General features: G+C 43.9%; 1 protein-coding gene across 1 annotated transcript in view; it reads left to right on the forward strand.

The window, feature by feature from the left end:
* SLC60A2 (solute carrier family 60 member 2) overlaps positions 1–18,201 on the forward strand; it is an 86,294-nt gene that overhangs the window by 50,243 nt on the left and 17,850 nt on the right. The window contains exons 2-3 of the mRNA XM_077289472.1: positions 14,939–15,107; positions 15,539–15,655. Of these exons, the coding sequence (XP_077145587.1) occupies positions 14,939–15,107; positions 15,539–15,655 (286 nt within the window). The remainder of the gene's footprint in view (positions 1–14,938; positions 15,108–15,538; positions 15,656–18,201) is intronic.

Raw genomic sequence — 18,201 nt, forward strand, 5'->3', positions numbered from 1 at the left:
TTTAGTGGAGGTTTTCCTCCAATGGTGTTTTTTTAGATTAGGACTGCCAAGATACAAGGACCCTTGACGTGGGTTGGCAGCTTCAATATTGTGGCCATAATATCAACCAATACCTTGCATACATTGTTATGTTTTTGGTGCACTGTACATTTTTCCAGGGTGCGCCTGGGCCCTAGATGGCTCTGTACACTGTGGCCTCTGTTCACACAGGATGCATCATGGTTAGCCCGCTATATTTATGGCGTCATTAATAGGCTTTTCACCATATACTTTGCAGTCCTGTGTGAACATGCCACATACAGACTATTTTTTTGCATGGGTGCTCCAAGCAGCCAATTCCTGATTGTAGGTTGGCTGCATCGGTATTATTTGCACCTGTGTTGTTTGCTATCTTTACTTGGGCCTGGTGCACCCTGGGTAGTGCAATTGTTGGAGGCCTTGAACAGGTAAGCATGCCTGTGTTCTGGTGTTTTAATCAACTGTTCGGAGCCTGTTTATTGGGCTCTATATGTGACTCACACAGCCGCAGCACATGCAGCTGCAGCGCCAAAACAGCAGATTATCGGGAGCAATCCAGGTATTCGGTAAGCTCTATAGCTATTCAATCAACACTAGTGAGGATGTGGTGCAGAAGTGGAGTTTTTCCAAGAGTGGGCAGTGGGACTGTGGAAGATTTGGTGGGGGGGAGCCTGGGTGGAGTCTCAAGGGGGCCCCAAAATTTTGACAGTATGGGGCCCTGAAATTCCTAGTGGCAGACCTGAGCCCAAACAAGTCTCTTCTGCTTGTTGCCTGTCCTTAGCAGTGGTTTCCTAGCAGCTATTTTACCAAGAAGGCCTGCTGCACAATGTCTCCTCTTAACAGTTGTAGAGATGTGTCTGCTGCTAGAACTCTGTGTGGCATTGACCTGTTCTCTAATCTGAGCTGATGTTAACCTGCGATTTTTGAGGCTGGTGACTCTGATAAACTTATCCTCAGAAGCACAGGTGACTCTTGGTCTTCCTTTCCTGGGGCAGTCCTCATGTGAGCCAGTTTCTTTGTAGCGCTTGATGGTTTTTGCAACTGCACTTGGGGACACTTTCAAAGTTTGCCCAATTTTTCGGACTGACTGACCTTCATTTCTTAAAGTACTGATGGCCACTCATTTTTCTTTACTTAGCTGCTTTTTTCTTGTCATAATACACATTCTAATTGTCTATTCAGTAGATCTATCAGCTGTGTATCCACCAGACTTCTGCACAACACAACTGATGGTCCCAACCCCATTTATAAGGCAAGAGATCCCACTTATTAAACCTGACAGGGCACACCTGTGAAGTGAAAACCATTCCCGGTGACTACCTCTTGAAGCTCATCAAAAGAATGCCAAGAATGTGCAAAGCAGTCATCAAAGCAAAAGGTGGCTACTTTGAAGAACCTAGAATGTAAGACATATTTTCCTATCGCCACGACAGCACCCCTATGAGAGAGGGGATCCGCCCACCATCCGGACAGGAACCTACAGGATTTAAAGGGGCGGTCCCCCTCACCACTCCAGTTTGGGTTCCTGTCCGGACGGCGGGAGCCTACAGGATGAACCTTACCCGGGTCCGCCATGCCTCTGTGCGGTATCCGTTTGCGAACGGCAGAATCGGGGGCCCGGAAGCAGCGTCGGGGGTGTCCTGCGTGCAGACCCCTCCTCGTCTGGCAATACGGAGCACGTTCCAGGAGTCGGGCAGTGCCGTCCTGGTCCGCAGTGCAGGCGTGGGGTTCAGCGTTCTCACCGGCGCCGGTGAACCCGGAAGTAGTTCTTACACTTCCGGGGTAAGCTGGAGGAGGAGCGCTGCAGCGTTTTGAAAAGAGCGGCGGCTGTAGAAGAAAACGTGCAGCAATGTCCTCAGTAGGGGACGCCGAGCACCCTCAAGGAGAGGGACCGGAGCAGCGCAGCAAGAGCGGTAGCCGCTCAAGAAGCAGCAGCAGCGTGGTACGGGGGCAGCAGCGTGTGAGCGCCCCAGCGTCACAGGTGGATCGTTCTCCTCCAAAACCGGTATTCACAGATTCAGCCTCATGGTGAGTGTTATCAATGCTCCTGGTGCTGATATGGTCTGTTATTTTGTGCTTTGTTTTAGCGGAAAAAGTCATCTAAATCTAAGCACAAGCAATGTGCGTTATGCATGACCCCAATGCCTGACAGTTATACTAAAAGGCTTTGCCAGGCGTGCATCTGTCAGACCTTAGAAGAGGAAGCTCCCCTTCGATCTTCAGACCTTAGAGAGGTCATCAGGGAAGAAATAAACTATTCCCTTAGAACCAGCCGCCATGGGAGGTCAAGCAGGGACATATCTCCAGGATCTAGTCCGTCCCTGCAAGAAGGTGAAAGTTCCCGCTCCTTATCACCATCCTCCTCAGAAGAAGGAAGGCCATGTTTTTCGGTTGATAACATGGATATGTTAGTCAAAGGAGTCCGAGCAACCATGGGGGTTGCTGAGAACAGGGAACCAAAATCTGCACAAGACTTAATGTTTGCGGGCTTGTGCCAGAAGAGTCGTAAATCATTCCCGGTAGTGGATACAGTTAAGACCCTTATAAAGCGGGAATGGGATAAACAGGACAAAGGTTTCCTACCGTCATCAGCAAAAAGAAGGTATCCCTTTGACGATAGTGATCTGACAGTATGGATGAAGGTCCCAAAAGTGGACGCAGCGGTGGCCTCTTCATCTAAGGCCGGAGCCCTACCACTTGAGGATGTAGGCCTTCTGAAAGATCCATCAGATAGAAAAGCAGACATGTTTTTGAAGAAGGTGTGGGAGTCATCTGCTGGTGCCTTCAAACCGGCAATCTCCAGTACTTGTACGGCTAGGTCTGTCATGGTTTGGGTAACCCAGCTGGAGGAACAGCTGAAATCCAAAGTGCCCAGAGACAAAATGCTAAACTCCCTATCGCAAATACGGGAAGGGGTGGCGTATTTAGCGGATGCATCTGTGGATTCTTTAAAATTAGCAGCCAGATCAGCAGGTCTTTCAAACGCTGCTCGACGAGCCCTATGGCTTAAGACCTGGAAGGGAGACGCCCAGGCGAGAGCAAAACTGTGTACAATTCCGTGTAGGGGTGAGTACCTGTTTGGCCCGGTATTGGATGTCATTCTAGCTAAAGCTGAAGATAGAAAAAAGGGCTTTCCTAAAGTGTTTAATCCTACCTTTAGGAATACCTTCAGGAGACGCTTCCAATACCGAAGACCTTATCAGAACCAAGACTAGGAATCAACAGACCCGAAGAAGAAAGGTTCGGACTTTAATGCCTCATCATCTTCATCAAGAAGAAGAAGAAATTACCGTTAATAGTGACCTCCCAGTAGGGGGCAGGTTAAAACACTACTATGCTCAGTGGGCCAAAATATCATCGAGCATTTGGGTTTTGGGCATAATTAAATCGGGGTTAAAATTAGAATTTCGGGAAAAACCTTCAAATTTCTATATCTTGACTACCCCTGATTCCTTAGACCAACAAAAGGCCTTTGAAAAAGAGGTTCAGATGTTAAGACGGAAAAAAGTTATAGTAGAGGTTCCAAAACAACAACAGGGGAAGGGGTTCTATTCCCCTTTATTTTTAATCCCCAAGCCTGATGGATCCTTTCGAACCATCATAAATTTACGGAAATTAAACCAGCATCTACAATATCATGCTTTTAAGATGGAATCTATTAAAACGGCGACTAAACTTCTTTTTCACAGATGTTATATGACAGTCCTGGATTTAAAGGATGCGTATTATAATCTGCCCATTCATCAGGATCATCAACAATTCCTCAGAATGGCGGTGCACTTAACCGACCAGGTCAGACACTTTCAGTTTACTGCAATGCCATTTGGTTTATCTATGGCACCGAGAGTGTTTACTAAGGTCATTTTGGAAGTAATGGCCTATGTCTGAGAACACGATACGTTAGTTATACCCTACTTGGATGACTTCCTGGTAGTGGGGAACTCGTTTTCTCAGTGTAGGAATCGCCTAAATCATGTAATATCTTCCTTACAGGACTTGGGTTGGTTAGTCAACTTGGAAAAGTCAAGATTGGAACCATCATCAACTCAGACCTTCCTAGGTATTCTGCTAAATTCGGAAGAGCAACTATGTTTCCTTCCGGATGAAAAAAAGCAGAAGATTGTGCACAAAGTCAGTACTGTAACAAAAAGGCCAGATCTGACTTTGAGAGACGCTATGTCTCTTCTGGGATCCTTGACATCGTGCATACCGGCCGTCCAGTGGGCTCAGTTCCACACTCGAGTGTTGCAGGCCCAGGTCTTGGTTGCAGAGAGGAGTCTTCAAGGACAATTAAGCAAAAGACTCAGGCTATCCACTGCCACTCTAGACAGTCTGAGATGGTGGCTAGACATGAGACATTTAGGAAAAGAAGTAAGCTGGAATATAGTACCAGACAACACGGTCACAACCGATGCCAGTCCGATAGGATGGGGAGCTCACATAGGAGATGTTTGGGCTCAGGGACAATGGTCTCTTTTAGAGGCTCAAGAGTCCTCGAATTGGAAAGAGCTTACGGCAGTCAAAAAGGCCCTACTCAGGTTGCTACCATCTCTGCAGGATTCACATGTAAGAGTCCAGTCAGACAACACAACAGTAGTGGCGTATCTCAACCATCAAGGGGGTACAAGATCAAGTTCCCTGATGAACACCGCCACAGACATTCTCAACATAGCCGAAGCTCATTTTCGCTCTGTCGGCCGTTCACATTCGGGGAGAGCTCAACACAGAAGCGGATTACCTCAGCCGTCATTCTCTAAGTCAAGGAGAATGGGTTCTAAGTCGACGGGTGTTCAAACAGATAGTAGATCTATGGGGGTTGCCCGTTATAGACCTATTTGCAACGAGAGAGAACAGACAGACCAGGAGGTTTGCTTTGCTTCGGGTGGCAGACAAACCCTGTGTAATAGACTCCCTTCAGATTCACTGGGGTTTCTCTCTGGCGTATGCATTTCCCCCAATGTGTCTAATCCCTATAGTCCTCAGAAAGATCAGGGAGGAGAGGGCGAGAGTGATCTTGATTGCCCCCTTCTGGCCCAGAAGGGCGTGGTTCTCGTTACTCAGGACAATGTCTGTGACCGATCCCTGGGTATTGCCAGTCAGTCCGGAGCTTCTTTCTCAGGGTCCTTTCCGTTACCCCAATGTGGAATCCCTGCATCTGACGGCGTGGAATTTGAGAGGGAGTTATTAAGGAAAAGAGGGTTTTCAGAAGCTCTCATTTCTACTCTGTTAAACAGCCGGAAAGAGGTTACTACTAAGATCTATGCTAAGACTTTGATTTGCAGGCTTTATCGGTAGATCCCCCTTATTTAATGGTCTTTCAGGATAGGATCGTGTTAAAACCAGATCCAGCATATCTACCAAAAGTAGCTTCCAAGTTTCATAGAAGCCAGGAAATAGTTTTACCATCATTCTGTGACAATCCGGTTTCAGCTGAAGAGCAGAAATGTCATATGCTAGACGTTAGAAGAACACTGTTAGAATACCTCCACAAGACAGAGCCAGGGAGACAGAGTAGGGTCATATATCTTGCTTATACTGCCAAAGGCCAGACACCACCAGATGGCATCAGAGCCCACTCTACTCGAGGCATGGCCTCATCCTGGGCGGAAAGAGCAGACGTCTTCATAGACGTAATATGTAAGGCGGCAACGTGGTCATCTCCTTCCAACTTTTATAGACATTACCGTCTTGACCTGTCATCAGAGGCCAATTTAGTTTTTGGCCGTTCAGTACTTAGTACTGTAGTCCCTCCCAGGTGATTGATCTTTGAAAATCTCTCGTAGGGGTGCTGTCGTGGCGATAGGAAAACCGGTTTTTACGTACCGGTAATAGGATTTTACAGAGTCCACGACAGCACCCACACATTTCCCCCCCCCCGTAGTTAATCACTGGATTCCTGCACTCTTTTGGAAGGTGTGCTATTAGTTATCACTCTTTTAGAGGTGATGGTGTTTAGTAATGTTTAAGTATATATGATTATGTACTAACTCAATGGGCGGTGTCCCTTATACTCTGAAACACAAACTGGAGTGGTGAGGGGGACCGCCCCTTTAAATCCTGTAGGTTCCTGTCCGGATGGTGGGCGGATCCCCTCTCTCGTAGGGGTGCTGTCGTGGACTCTGTAAAATCCTATTACCGGTACGTAAAAACCGGTTTTCAGTTGTTTCATACTTTTTTTGTTAAGTATATAATTCCACATGTGTTAATTCATAGTTTTGATGCCTTCAGTGTGAATTTACAATTTTCATAGTCATGAAAATACAGAAAAATCTTTAAATGGGTGTTTTCCCCTCAAGCTTTAAACATGCCTCCATCACACCTATCCTCAAAAAGCCCTCTCTTGACCCATCCTCTGTATCTAGCTATCGCCCTATATCACTTCTCCCTTATGCCTCCAAACTACTGGAAAAACACGTCTACCTTGAACTGTCCTCCCATCTCTCTTCTTGCTCCCTCTTTGACCGCTTACAATCTGGCTTCCGGTCACACCATTCCACTGAAACTGCCCTAACTAAGGTCACCAACGACCTCTTAACCGCCAAGAGCAAGCGACACTACTCTGTTCTCCTCCTCCTCGACCTGTCGGCTGCCTTTGACACAGTGGACCATTCCCTATTATTACAGACCCTCTCATCCCTTGGCATCACAGACTTGGCCCTATCCTGGATCTCATCATTAGGGTTGAGCGACTCTTGCTTTTTTAGGATCGAGTCGGGTCTCGTGAAACCCGACTGTCTCGAAAGTCGGATCGCGTGAAATCGGCCGATTGTGATAAGTCGGGGGCCAACCGAAACACGAAACCCAATGCAGGTCAATGGGGATTGCTCTCTCTCTCCCTCTCCCTCTCCCTCTCCCTCTCCCTCTCCCTCTCCCTCTCCTTTCTCTTTCTCTCTCTTTCTCTCTCTTCCCCCGCTGCCCACACCCCTTCATTTGGCGGGGAAAGCGTCATATGAAACGCGACTTTGCCGCGAAGATCGCCGACCGCATGGCCGATCCCACAGTGGGATCGGGTCGGGTTTCATGAAACCCGACTTTGCTGAAAGTCGGCGACTTTTGAAAATGTCCGATCCGTTTCGCTCAACCCTACTCATCATATCTAACAGACCGGACATTCAGCGTCTCCCACTCACACACCACCTCCTCACCTTGCCCCCTATCTGTCTTAGTCCCACAAGGTTCAGTCCTTGGGCCCCTGCTCTTCTCCATTTACACCTTTGGCCTGGGACAGCTCATAGAATCTCATGGCTTTCAGTATCACCTGTATGCTGATGACACACAGATCTACATCTCTGGACCAGATATCCCCTCCCTACTAACCAGAATCCCTCAATGTCTGTCCACTATTTCATCCTTCTCCGCTAGATTTCTGAAACTTAACATGGACAAAACAGAATTCATCATCTTTCCCCCAGCTCACGCGACTCCCCCAACGAACCTAACCATTACAGTAAATGGCTGCCCACTCTCCCCAGTCCCACAAGCTCACTGCCTCGGGGTAATCCTTGACGCTGATCTCGCCTTCAAACCACATATCCAAGCCCTTTCCACTTCCTGCCGACTTCAACTCAAAAATATTTCACGAATCCGTTCATTCCTCAACCAAGAATCTGCAAAAACCCTAGTCCATGCCCTCATCATCTCTCGCCTTGACTACCTCAACCTCCTGCTCTGTGGCCTCCCCTCGAACACTCTCGCACCCCTCCAATCTATTCTAAACTCTGCTGCCCGACTAATCCACCTGTCCCCCCGCTATTCCCTGGCCTCTCCCCTCTGTCAATCCCTTCACTGGCTCCCCATTGCCCAGAGACTCCAGTACAAAACCCTAACCATGACATACAAAGCCATCCACAACCTGTCTCCTCCATACATCTGTGACCTCGTCTCCCGGTACTTACCTACACGCAACCTCCAATCCTCACAAGATCTCCTTCTCTACTCCCATCTTATCTCCTCTTCCCACAATCGCATACAAGATTTCTCTCGCGTATCACCCCTACTCTGGAACCCTCTACCACAACACATCAGACTCTCGCCTACCATCGAAATCTTCAAAAAGAACCTGAAGACCCACCCCTTCCGACAAGCCTATAACCTGCAGTAACCACCGATCAACCAAACCGCTGCATGACCAGCTCTATCCTCACTTACTGTATTCTCACCCATCCCTTGTAGATTGTGAGCCTTCGCGGGCAGGGTCCTCTCTCCTCCTGTACCAGTTATGACTTGTATTGTTTAAGATTATTGTACTTGTTTATATTATGTATACCCCTCCTCACATGTAAAGCGCCATGGAATAAATGGCGCTATAACAATAAATAATAATAATAAATGAGAAGGTGTGTCCAAACTTTTGGTCTGTACTGTATGTCACAAGAGTATCTTTGTTAATATTGTACCCATGCTAACGCAAGCGCAACATTTTAAAACGCATTTCCGAAAAAGTTTTATTTAAAAATTTCAAAAGCTGCACATGTGCCTGCTATGCTCTTAGGCACATCTGTACCAAAACACAGGTTGGGATCGTGATGGGATCATTTTTCAAAAAATAAAATTATTTCAGTGTCCATTTGAAAATCTTGAATTCAGATCTGTTCAGCCTGTGGTCTAAAAGCGTGGGGTCTATATTTACCAAATAATCCATGATTTTTAGATATTACTGTATTATTTTATTCTGTTACAGCTTAGAAGCAGGAGAGGACAGAGGAGAAAGCTTTGTCAAGGGTAGACAGTGAATGCAAAGCAGATGACAGGCCAGCAGCTCGAGCCTCCAGAGGCCATATTCAGACCAAATCTTAACACCCATGCAAGTTTTCAAATGGAATGAGAAAATATTCTTAACATCCAGTTCATGTATTGTACAAACCAGGACTACGAAGAGGAAGGAGAGTTTGAAAACATCGGTTACAGGAAGCAAAACCCGTCACAGGGACTCAGCAATACCGGACTGTCATCACATGGAGTGAAACAGAAATAAAAACAAGGGTTTTTTCATTCAGCAAAGACAGTGAAGTCCATGAAGTGACCTATGAATATGATTGGCGCTGATGTTGGCTACTGTACTCTCCAAAGATTGTGAAAATGAAGAAGTAGAATTGACTTTTCTGCATCCTTCTGGTCCAGAGCTATTTTTTGTGTATCTAAGAAAACCAGACATTTTAAAAGTTAACAAAAATCTGATATTAACTCAGGTGGAGCCGAACACCATGACAGGCTGTACATACTCTGACACAAAAGGAAATGGCCATAGCTTGTAAACGCTTATGGACTAGATCACATTTCACCCACTAGAAGGGACACATTGATGATAAAAGCCCCATTTAAAAACCTACTATTAGGCTATGTGCACACGTAGGAAGGGTCCTCTGCGGGTTCTCCCGCAGCGGATTTGATAAATCTGCAGGGCAAAACCGCTGCGGTTATCCCTGAAGATTTATCGCGGTTTGTCTTGCGGTTTCCGCTGCGGGCTTACTACTGCACTTGTTTTACTATTGATGCTGCATATGCAGCATCAATAGTAATGTTAAAAATAATTAAAAAAATGGTTATACTCACCCTCCGACGTCCCGATCTCCTCGGCGCTGCACGCGGCGGTCCGGTTCCAAAGATGCTATGCGAGAAGGACCTTCGTGACGTCACGGTCATGGTTCCCAGGGCCTGGAGGAGAGTCTCCTCTCCTCCACCCCGGGTACCATCTGCACATGATCCGCTTACTTCCTGCATGGTGGGCATAGCCCCATGCGGGAAGTAAGCGGATCAATGCATTCCTATGTGTGCAGAATCGCCGCGATTCCGCACAAAGGAGTGACATGCTTCGGATTGTAAACCGCTGCGTTCCCGCACGTTTTTTTTTCTGCAGCATGTGCACAGCGTTTTCGGTTTCACATAGGTTTATATTGAACTGTAAACTCATGGGAAACTGCTGTAGACCCGCAGCTGCAGAAACGCTGCGGATCCGCAGCTGCAGAAACGCTGCGGATTCGCAGCAAAATCCGCAACTTGTGCACATACCCTTAATTGTTTGATTACCGGTAGTTCATATTTTATAGAACGAGGATTTAACCACTGTACTATTCTTCTTAAACACTTCATAAATGACATGTTTAGTGATATAATAGAAAAAATTTGTTACATGTATAAATAGATGGTAAAAATATTGGTGCTTTTAATCTTGTTTTTAATATATAATTAGGATGAGACTTGAGGATATGATCACCTTTTTTCTTTTGGTTTGTTCAATGCATTCAGGTTGAAAATGCTGAGCAAGTTGTGTTATGATGATTAAGATTTATTTATTCTGGCACTTTTTGACATTTGTTTTTGTGTTTCTTTATTGTTGCATATAAATGTTGAATTCAATAAGTTGTCATTTAAAAAGAAAAAAGGAAGAAACTCACACAAACATAAAATCAAATGATTCAAGGATTTAAAAAAAAAAGAAAAATTGGTAGGTCCAAGTTGAATCCCTGTACAAATCTAAACAAGAACACAAGTAACACACTTGGATTTTTTCACAATTTTAAAACATACTTTTTTTTTACAATTGCGCATCAAAATTTTGAATTTGATTTCTTGAAAACAAAATATAAAGAAACATAGTCTTGTGACATATCAAATGAAAGCCGGTACTGTTCTGAGAAAAATGATGCCTCTCCCACCTCTTTATCTTAATTCTAGCCCGAGATATGATAAAAAATGTAAAGCCATACCAGGCCAAAATTCGGGCTTTTTCAAAACTTTAGAAGTCTGTAAAAAATTAACTGATGAAGAAAAAAAAATTCAAAACTTTTTATTTGTAATTAACTAAAGTTGTACTTCATAAAAAATAATAAATAAAAAAAATCTAAAGATATCAATTAAAAAAAAAATTCATATTTGGATCAGTTGATATAGAATGACCCCTCCAGCTTCCCTGCGGAGACGGACATGTGGCACATCTTTCTAGACCGCAGCATGTCAATTTAAATTTCCCGTCCAATGTATTGGGCGCTGTGATTCCGCATGGTTCAGTGAACACATGTGCAATCACCTGCGTTCAAAAGCCGGCAGCGCTTTGGACGGAGCGGACATGTGCTGCCTCCAAAGTGCTGCTGATTCCTGACCATGGAAACCTACCATAACAGATACCATATGAGTGGCAATATCCCTTGTTTAACCACAGGTTTGATTAAATACCAGAAGTCTGTTCTTTTATTTCTGATCTTGATGAAAGTACAGATACACTTTAAATCTGTTATTAAGAAAAGTCTTTGTGTATCCCTGGCTTAACCCCTTAGTGACGGAGCCAAATTTTTGAAATCTGACCAGTGTCACTTTATGTGGTAATAATTCTGGAACACTTCAACATATCCCAGTGATTTTTGAGATTGTTTTTTCGTGACACGTTATACTTTACGATAATGGTAAATTTAAGTCGATATGTTTTGTGTTTATTTATAAAAAATATCAGAACTTTGAGAAAAATGTTAAAAAATTAGCAATTTTCAAACTTTGAATGAGTATCCCTTTAATCTAGATAGTCATACCACAGCAAAACATTAAAAAATAACATTTCCCACATGTCTGCTTTACATCAGCACCATTTGTAAAATGTTCTTTTATTTTGTTGAGGTTTAAAAATGTAGCAGTAGTTTTTCATTTTTTAAAGGAAATTTACAACATTTTTTTTTTGTAGGGGCCTATCCATGTTAGAAGTGACTGTGGGGGTCCCATATATTTGGAAACCCCCAAAAGTGATACCATTTTAAAAACAGCACCCCCTGACATATTGAAAACTGCAGCCAGGTAGTTTATGAACCCTTCAGGTGATTTTCAGGAATTAATGCAAGGTGGCATGACAGAAATGAAAATGTGTATTTTTACCACCTAAATGCAGCTAACTTCTAAACAAGTTATAACAGCCGTCAGACTCTAAGGTCGCTATTTGTTCATTTATTGCCATGGCAAACATCAGGACCACACAACCATGATCTGAGGGCACCAATTGGGATAAAGAGGAAGCCCCCACACTCTTGTTAACCATTTATAATGATGTAGTCTCTATTGACAGCAGCATCTAGGGTTAAACAGATATGGACGGTGCAAACACTGATCGTGGCTGATGCAGCAAGTTGTCAGCTATAGTGTACAGCTGACAGCTGCTGGATTGTCACCTGTACGGGGATGCCATTCTCTTATATCTCAGGTCAGTTAAAAGACATATTGGCGGTCATTAAGGGGTTAATAGTCAATTTGGATACCTGACCTAACGCATGATTTTATAATGGAATGGAGAGAAGTTCCCCGCCAGGTATTTAAAAAAAAAAAAAATCTCCAATCTACCAAACTGTGCTCTTCCCAACAGTCAGATCCTACGATAGGCAAGTTATCACCTAACCTGTAAACTTGTTTTCACTAGGAAAGGCTTCTTTGAACACGCAGGGAAGATCCCTGTTAGCTGTACAGTTGCTTGCAAAAGTATTCACCCCCTTGACTTTTTGCCTATTTTATTAAGTTACAACCTGTGTTTTAAATATTTTTGTAATCTGATTTGTGTGTGATGCATCAGCACTAAATAGTCTTAAGTCGGCAAAGCGAAATGAGAAAAATACAGGCATAAATTAAATCCATGGGATCAAATAACGAAAAATTGGCATGTGCATATGCATTCAACCCTTTTGCTTTGAAACCCCTAAAAATTTCTGGTGCAAGCAATTACCTTCATTAGTCACATGCTTGGTGAAAGATTGCACACAGGTGAACTTCCGAAGTGTCACATGGTCTGTCAGTATGTACACCCCTCTTCTGAAAGGCCACAATACCATTAAGCAAGCTGCACCACTAGCCAAACACTATGAACACCAAGAAGATCTCCAAACAAGTCAGGGGCAAAGCTGTTGAGAAGTTCAAGTCAGGGTTGGGTTATTAAAAAAAAAAAAAAGTTGCCAATCTCTGGTGATCCCCCAGGGCACCATCAAGTTCATTATCATCAAATTGAAAGAACCTGCCAAGAGAGGGCCGCCCTCCAAAACTCCCAGCTTGGTCAAGGAGGGCATTAATCCGAGAGGCAGCACAGAGACCAAAGGGACTGAAGGAGCTGTAGAGTTCTTAAGCAGAGACTGGAGTATCTGTCCATACGACCACAATAAGTCGTACACTAAATAGTGGTGGCCTTTACAGAAAAGTGGTTAGAAAAAAGCCTTTACTTACACAAAAAAATTGTAAGACTCATTTTGAGTTTGTCAAAAGACATGGGGGAGATACCCTAATTGTATGGAGGAAGGTACTGTGATCAGATGAGAGCAAAACTTTACTTTTTGGCCACCAAGGTAAACCCTACATCTGGGGTCAAACCAACACAGCTCATCCCCGCAAGAACACTATCCCCAAAGTGAAATATGGTGGCAGTATCGTGCTGTGGGGATGTTTTTCAGCAGCAGTAACAGGCAAAATGGTCCAAGTCGATAGGAAGATGGATGGTGCGAAATACAGGGATATTCTTGATCAAAACCTGTTTTCAGTTTATCAGTGATTTGAGACTGGGACAGAGATTCACCTTCCAACAAGACAATGACCTAAAGCATACTGCTAAAGTAACACTCAAGTGGTTTAATGGGAAACATGTGAATGTTTTGTAGTGGCTTAAGTCAAAGCCCAGACCTTAATCCAAATGAGAATCTGTGGAATGAAATGGATGGAAAGAACATGGTATCACAACAAACCTGCCAAGAGAGGGCCGCCCACCAAAACGCTCAGCCCGGGCAAGGAGGGCATTAATCAGAGGCAGCACAGAGACTAAAGATAGCCGTAAAGGAGAAGCAGAATTTCCAAGCACAAACTGGAGTATCCATCCATACGACCACAATAAGCCATATGCTCCTTAGAGGTGGCCTTTATGGAAGAGTGCGCAGAAAAAAGCCCCTTGCATACACAAATTGTAAGGCTCATTTTGGGTTTACCAAAAGACGTGAGGGACTCCCCAAATGTAAGGAAGAAGGTGCTGTGGTTCGATGAGACCAAAATTTAACTTTTTGGCCACCAAGGTATAAACGCTATGTTTGACCCCCAAACCAATACTTCTCATCACCCCAAGAACACAATCCCCTCAGTGCAACATAGGTGGTGGCAGCATTATGCTTTGGGGATATCTTTCGGCAGCAGGGACAGGGGAAATGGTCCTAGTTGAGGAGAAGATAGATGGTGTGAAATATATGGATATTCTTTAGCAAAACCTGTTTGGGTCTGTCAGTAACTTGAGACTAGGACAGAGGTTCACCTTCCAACAAGACAATGATCTAAAGCATACAGATAAAGTAACACTCGTGTGGTTGAAGGGGAAACTTGTACATGTTTTGGTGTGGCCTAATCAAAGCCCAGACCTTAATCCAATTGAGAATCTGTGGCACGACTTGAAGATTGCTGTTCTCCAGAGGGAACCATCTAACTTGAAGAAACTGGAGCAGTTTTGCCTCTACGAATGGGCAAGAATCCCAGTGGCAAGATGTGGAAAGCTTATGGAGGCTTATCCACAGAGACTTGGAGCTGTAATTGCTTCAAAAGGAGGCTCTACAATGTACTTACTATAGGGGGTGAATAGTTATGGACACTGAAGTTTTCAGTTATTTTGTCCAATTTGTTGTTTGCTTCACAATGAAAAGAAAACCAAATTTTCACAGTTGTAGGCATGTTGATTACATGAACTGATGCAAACACTACAAAACTAACATTCCAGGTTGAGGTAGCAAAACACTAAAAATGCTAAGGGGGTGAATACATTTGTAAGCCACTGTATGTATTTCACCGTACGGCATAGAGCTGTATTATGGCTGTGCACAAAGTCAACTAGTGATTGTTTATTCATATTCTTTCATTTTATTATCTATACGGCTATTAGGACTTTTTGAATAAATTGTTTGTTTTCTTTGTGTTTTTTTTTTTTTTTTAGGGAATGGCCATTTCGGTTTTAGGTCCAACATTCCCTGATCTGGCAGCAAATGTAGGAAGCACTGTTGGAAACATTTCCTACATTTTCGTAGGGCGGTCCTTAGGATATCTTGGTGGCTCTGTTTTGGGAGGTGTCCTTTTTGACCGCATAAATCAGCATCTCCTTCTAGGTAGGTTTACTAAAATGTAAAATTTACACATGATGGTAAGTTTGACTATGTAAAATCTACCTCTATACTGTACACTGATGTTAACCCTAACTTGTACATTTATGGCATACACACATGATATGCCATAAATGTCTGATAAATACAGATCCTACCTTTTGAGATATGCCATAAATATATGAAATGAGAATATCCTTTAAAGACCAGTCTCCTATTGAGCAAAGGTCCTATCTAGGGAAATTATAATACTCGTTTCTAAACTTTGATGCTAGAGGTCACAGACGTTTATGCTAAAATTTTATTTTGGAAAATATATGCTGCCCTTTTCACAGAGTTCATCTTTTTGTGACCAGCATAGTTGTTTGTTAGATTAAATTTTTACCTGTCATTAGAATGTAGTGAAGTTATTTTATTTTTCTGTATCTTATTTCAAGGATTATCAATGTTGGCTACTTGTACAGGACTTTTTATCTTGCCTTGGTGTAAGAAGGCCATATTTCTTACCGGAGTTATGTCTATTGTGGGAACTTCCATGGGATTTCTAGACACTGGTAAGCACAATACTTCATCTACATTTTATAAATTAACATAGAAAAATACATTTTTTAGGCCCCATTGGGCACAGCAGTCTTGCAGAGCAACCTACAGTCCAATTTCAGTTGTTCGTTCATGCACAAGTTGTGCGGTGCTGAAATACGGCACTTAGAAGTCAATATATTGTTTAAGGGAATGGCACACAAACAATAGGCACAAAACTGATATATATTTTTTTTATGCTTTTAATTTTCTACCCTCATATCCCCACCAAAAAAAGAAGTAATCACACAGCAAATTGAATCATAGCAAGAATAAGACATGCGTGGAATGTTTTTCTTGGACGAAAAATGTACAGAATATCCACTTGTACCAGTATAGGCCTGCAAGCTAATAACATTTGCACTGTGAGGAAGGCAGCCCTCTCACCCCTGTTCTGCAGTCTGAAGGAGCTGTATCAGAGACAAGCAAGTGGCTTGTGCACAGTGAATGTAATGTTACTTGCCGGCACTTCTTCAGACCGCCATCTGCACTGGCCAGTCGGAGAAGAAGAGTCGCAGCATGTGACCAAACAAGAGATGCTTTTGTGTAAGGATAGATAAGACCTTTCTTTTGTGCATAGTAAATCCCCAGGTGACAGCAACTTGCATCTTCTGGGAGGAAGGGGCGGAAGAATTGTACTTGCTCTTGTGCTGTTCACAAACACAGCAGGGATTTTGCACACGTACTGCAATCTTCAGCCCAGGAGAGCAGAACTGTAGGTTTTCTTACATTTTTATTCCGTACTGCTTGATAATTCCTTTGCTACATCTTTGAGGCTTTTGATGTCGGTTCTTTCGATTTGCTAGTGAGCTTAAGCTGTACTTGTTTTCTTCAAGATCCCAAATTTGCCATCTTAAAAGGCCCCAGAAAAATATACCCAGCATCACCCCTCCCCCCTCCTTCTCTCTTCCATATACACGTTCTGTAGTAAAGCACACTGAGGTCCTGCATAAAGTGCCTGAATCTAGTGCTCTTCCCTGTGAGGTCACCCACCCCTGCAGCAAATAGTGTGCACCTGAAGGAGTAATGGCTTTTCCCTGTTGTCGTACCAGGGAGGCACCATTTCAGCTACACTGCAGTGCCATAGTCATCTAGATATTCAATACAGGAGTTGTCCAGTTTAAAATGACAAGTCTGCTCTCGCTGCATGTCACTGCAGACTTGTGAATCCTCCCAGCGCATACTGCTCGCTGTGAGGATTCACCACTGTCAGCGCCGGGAACAGTGGTCACGTGACCGCAAGTATGCTATATGCAAACTTCTGGCCAGAACCTGACTACACTGTTTTTGGCATGCTCAATATTAGTATATTGCATAAGGCCATAAACAGTCTGGTCAGGTTCTAGCCAGGAGTTTGCATAACTGTGGTCTCGTGACCGCTGTTCCCGCTGCGGACACAGGATAATCTTCACAGTGCTAAGTACATGCTCTGTGAGAATTCACAAGTCTGCAGTCACTCTAGTCTGGTCATTTTAGACCAAACAACTCCTTTACCCCCTTCACAACATATGACATGCTTATATTTGTTGATAAGGAAATATGTCCTTAATTGTAGATATCTACTGTATAATTGTCTAAGGGTCACTTACGTCTGTCTGTCACGGAAATCCCAAGTCGCTGACTGGTCGCGGCAAAACAGCCATGACCAATCAGCGACGGGCACAGTCCGGCGGCAAAATGGCCGCTCCTTCCTCCCCTCAGTCAGTGCCCGCTCCATACTTCCTCCAGTCAGCACTCACACAGGGTTAATGGCAGCGTTAACGGACCGCGTTATGCCGCGGTGTAACGCACTCCGTTAACGCTGCTATTAACTCTGTGTGACCAACTTTTTACTATTGATGCTGCCTATGCAGCATCAGTAGTAAAAAGATCTAATGTTAAAAATAATAAAAAAAAAAAATAAAAAATCATTATATACTCACCTTCTGTCGGCCCCCGGATGCAGCTCAGTCCTTTCCCGCTCCTCGCGATGCTATTATTAATAATAATAATAATAATAAAAAAAAGGTTATTCTCACCTTCCGACGTCGCGCGCTGTCCTCGTCAGTGCAAGCCGCAGGTTCCGGTGCCAAGGATGCTATGCGAGAAGGACCTGCCATGACGTCACGGTCATGTGACCGCGACGTCATCACAGGTCCTGCGTTCATACCAACCCTGGGACCGGAAGCTGCCGCGTGCACCGCACACAGGCGCAAGGACTTCAAGGGGCCTTCGGAAGGTGAGTATATGTTTATTTTTTATTTTAAGTCTTTTTTAACCACGCATATAGTGCCCACATTTGCTATATACTACGTGGGCTGTGTTACATACTGCGTGGGCTCTGTTATATACTACATCTCTGTGCTATATACTATGTAGCTGGGCAATATACGACGTGACTATGCAATGTACTACGTGGCTGTGCAATATACTACGTGCTCTGTGTTATATACTACGTAGCTGTGCAATATACTATGTGGCTGTGTCAGTTCTGTTATATACTACGTCGACTGCAATATACTACGTGGCTGTGCAATATACT

This window comes from Ranitomeya variabilis, chromosome 2 (assembly GCF_051348905.1).
Source record: "Ranitomeya variabilis isolate aRanVar5 chromosome 2, aRanVar5.hap1, whole genome shotgun sequence".
In the NCBI taxonomy this organism is placed as follows: Eukaryota; Metazoa; Chordata; class Amphibia; order Anura; family Dendrobatidae; genus Ranitomeya; species Ranitomeya variabilis.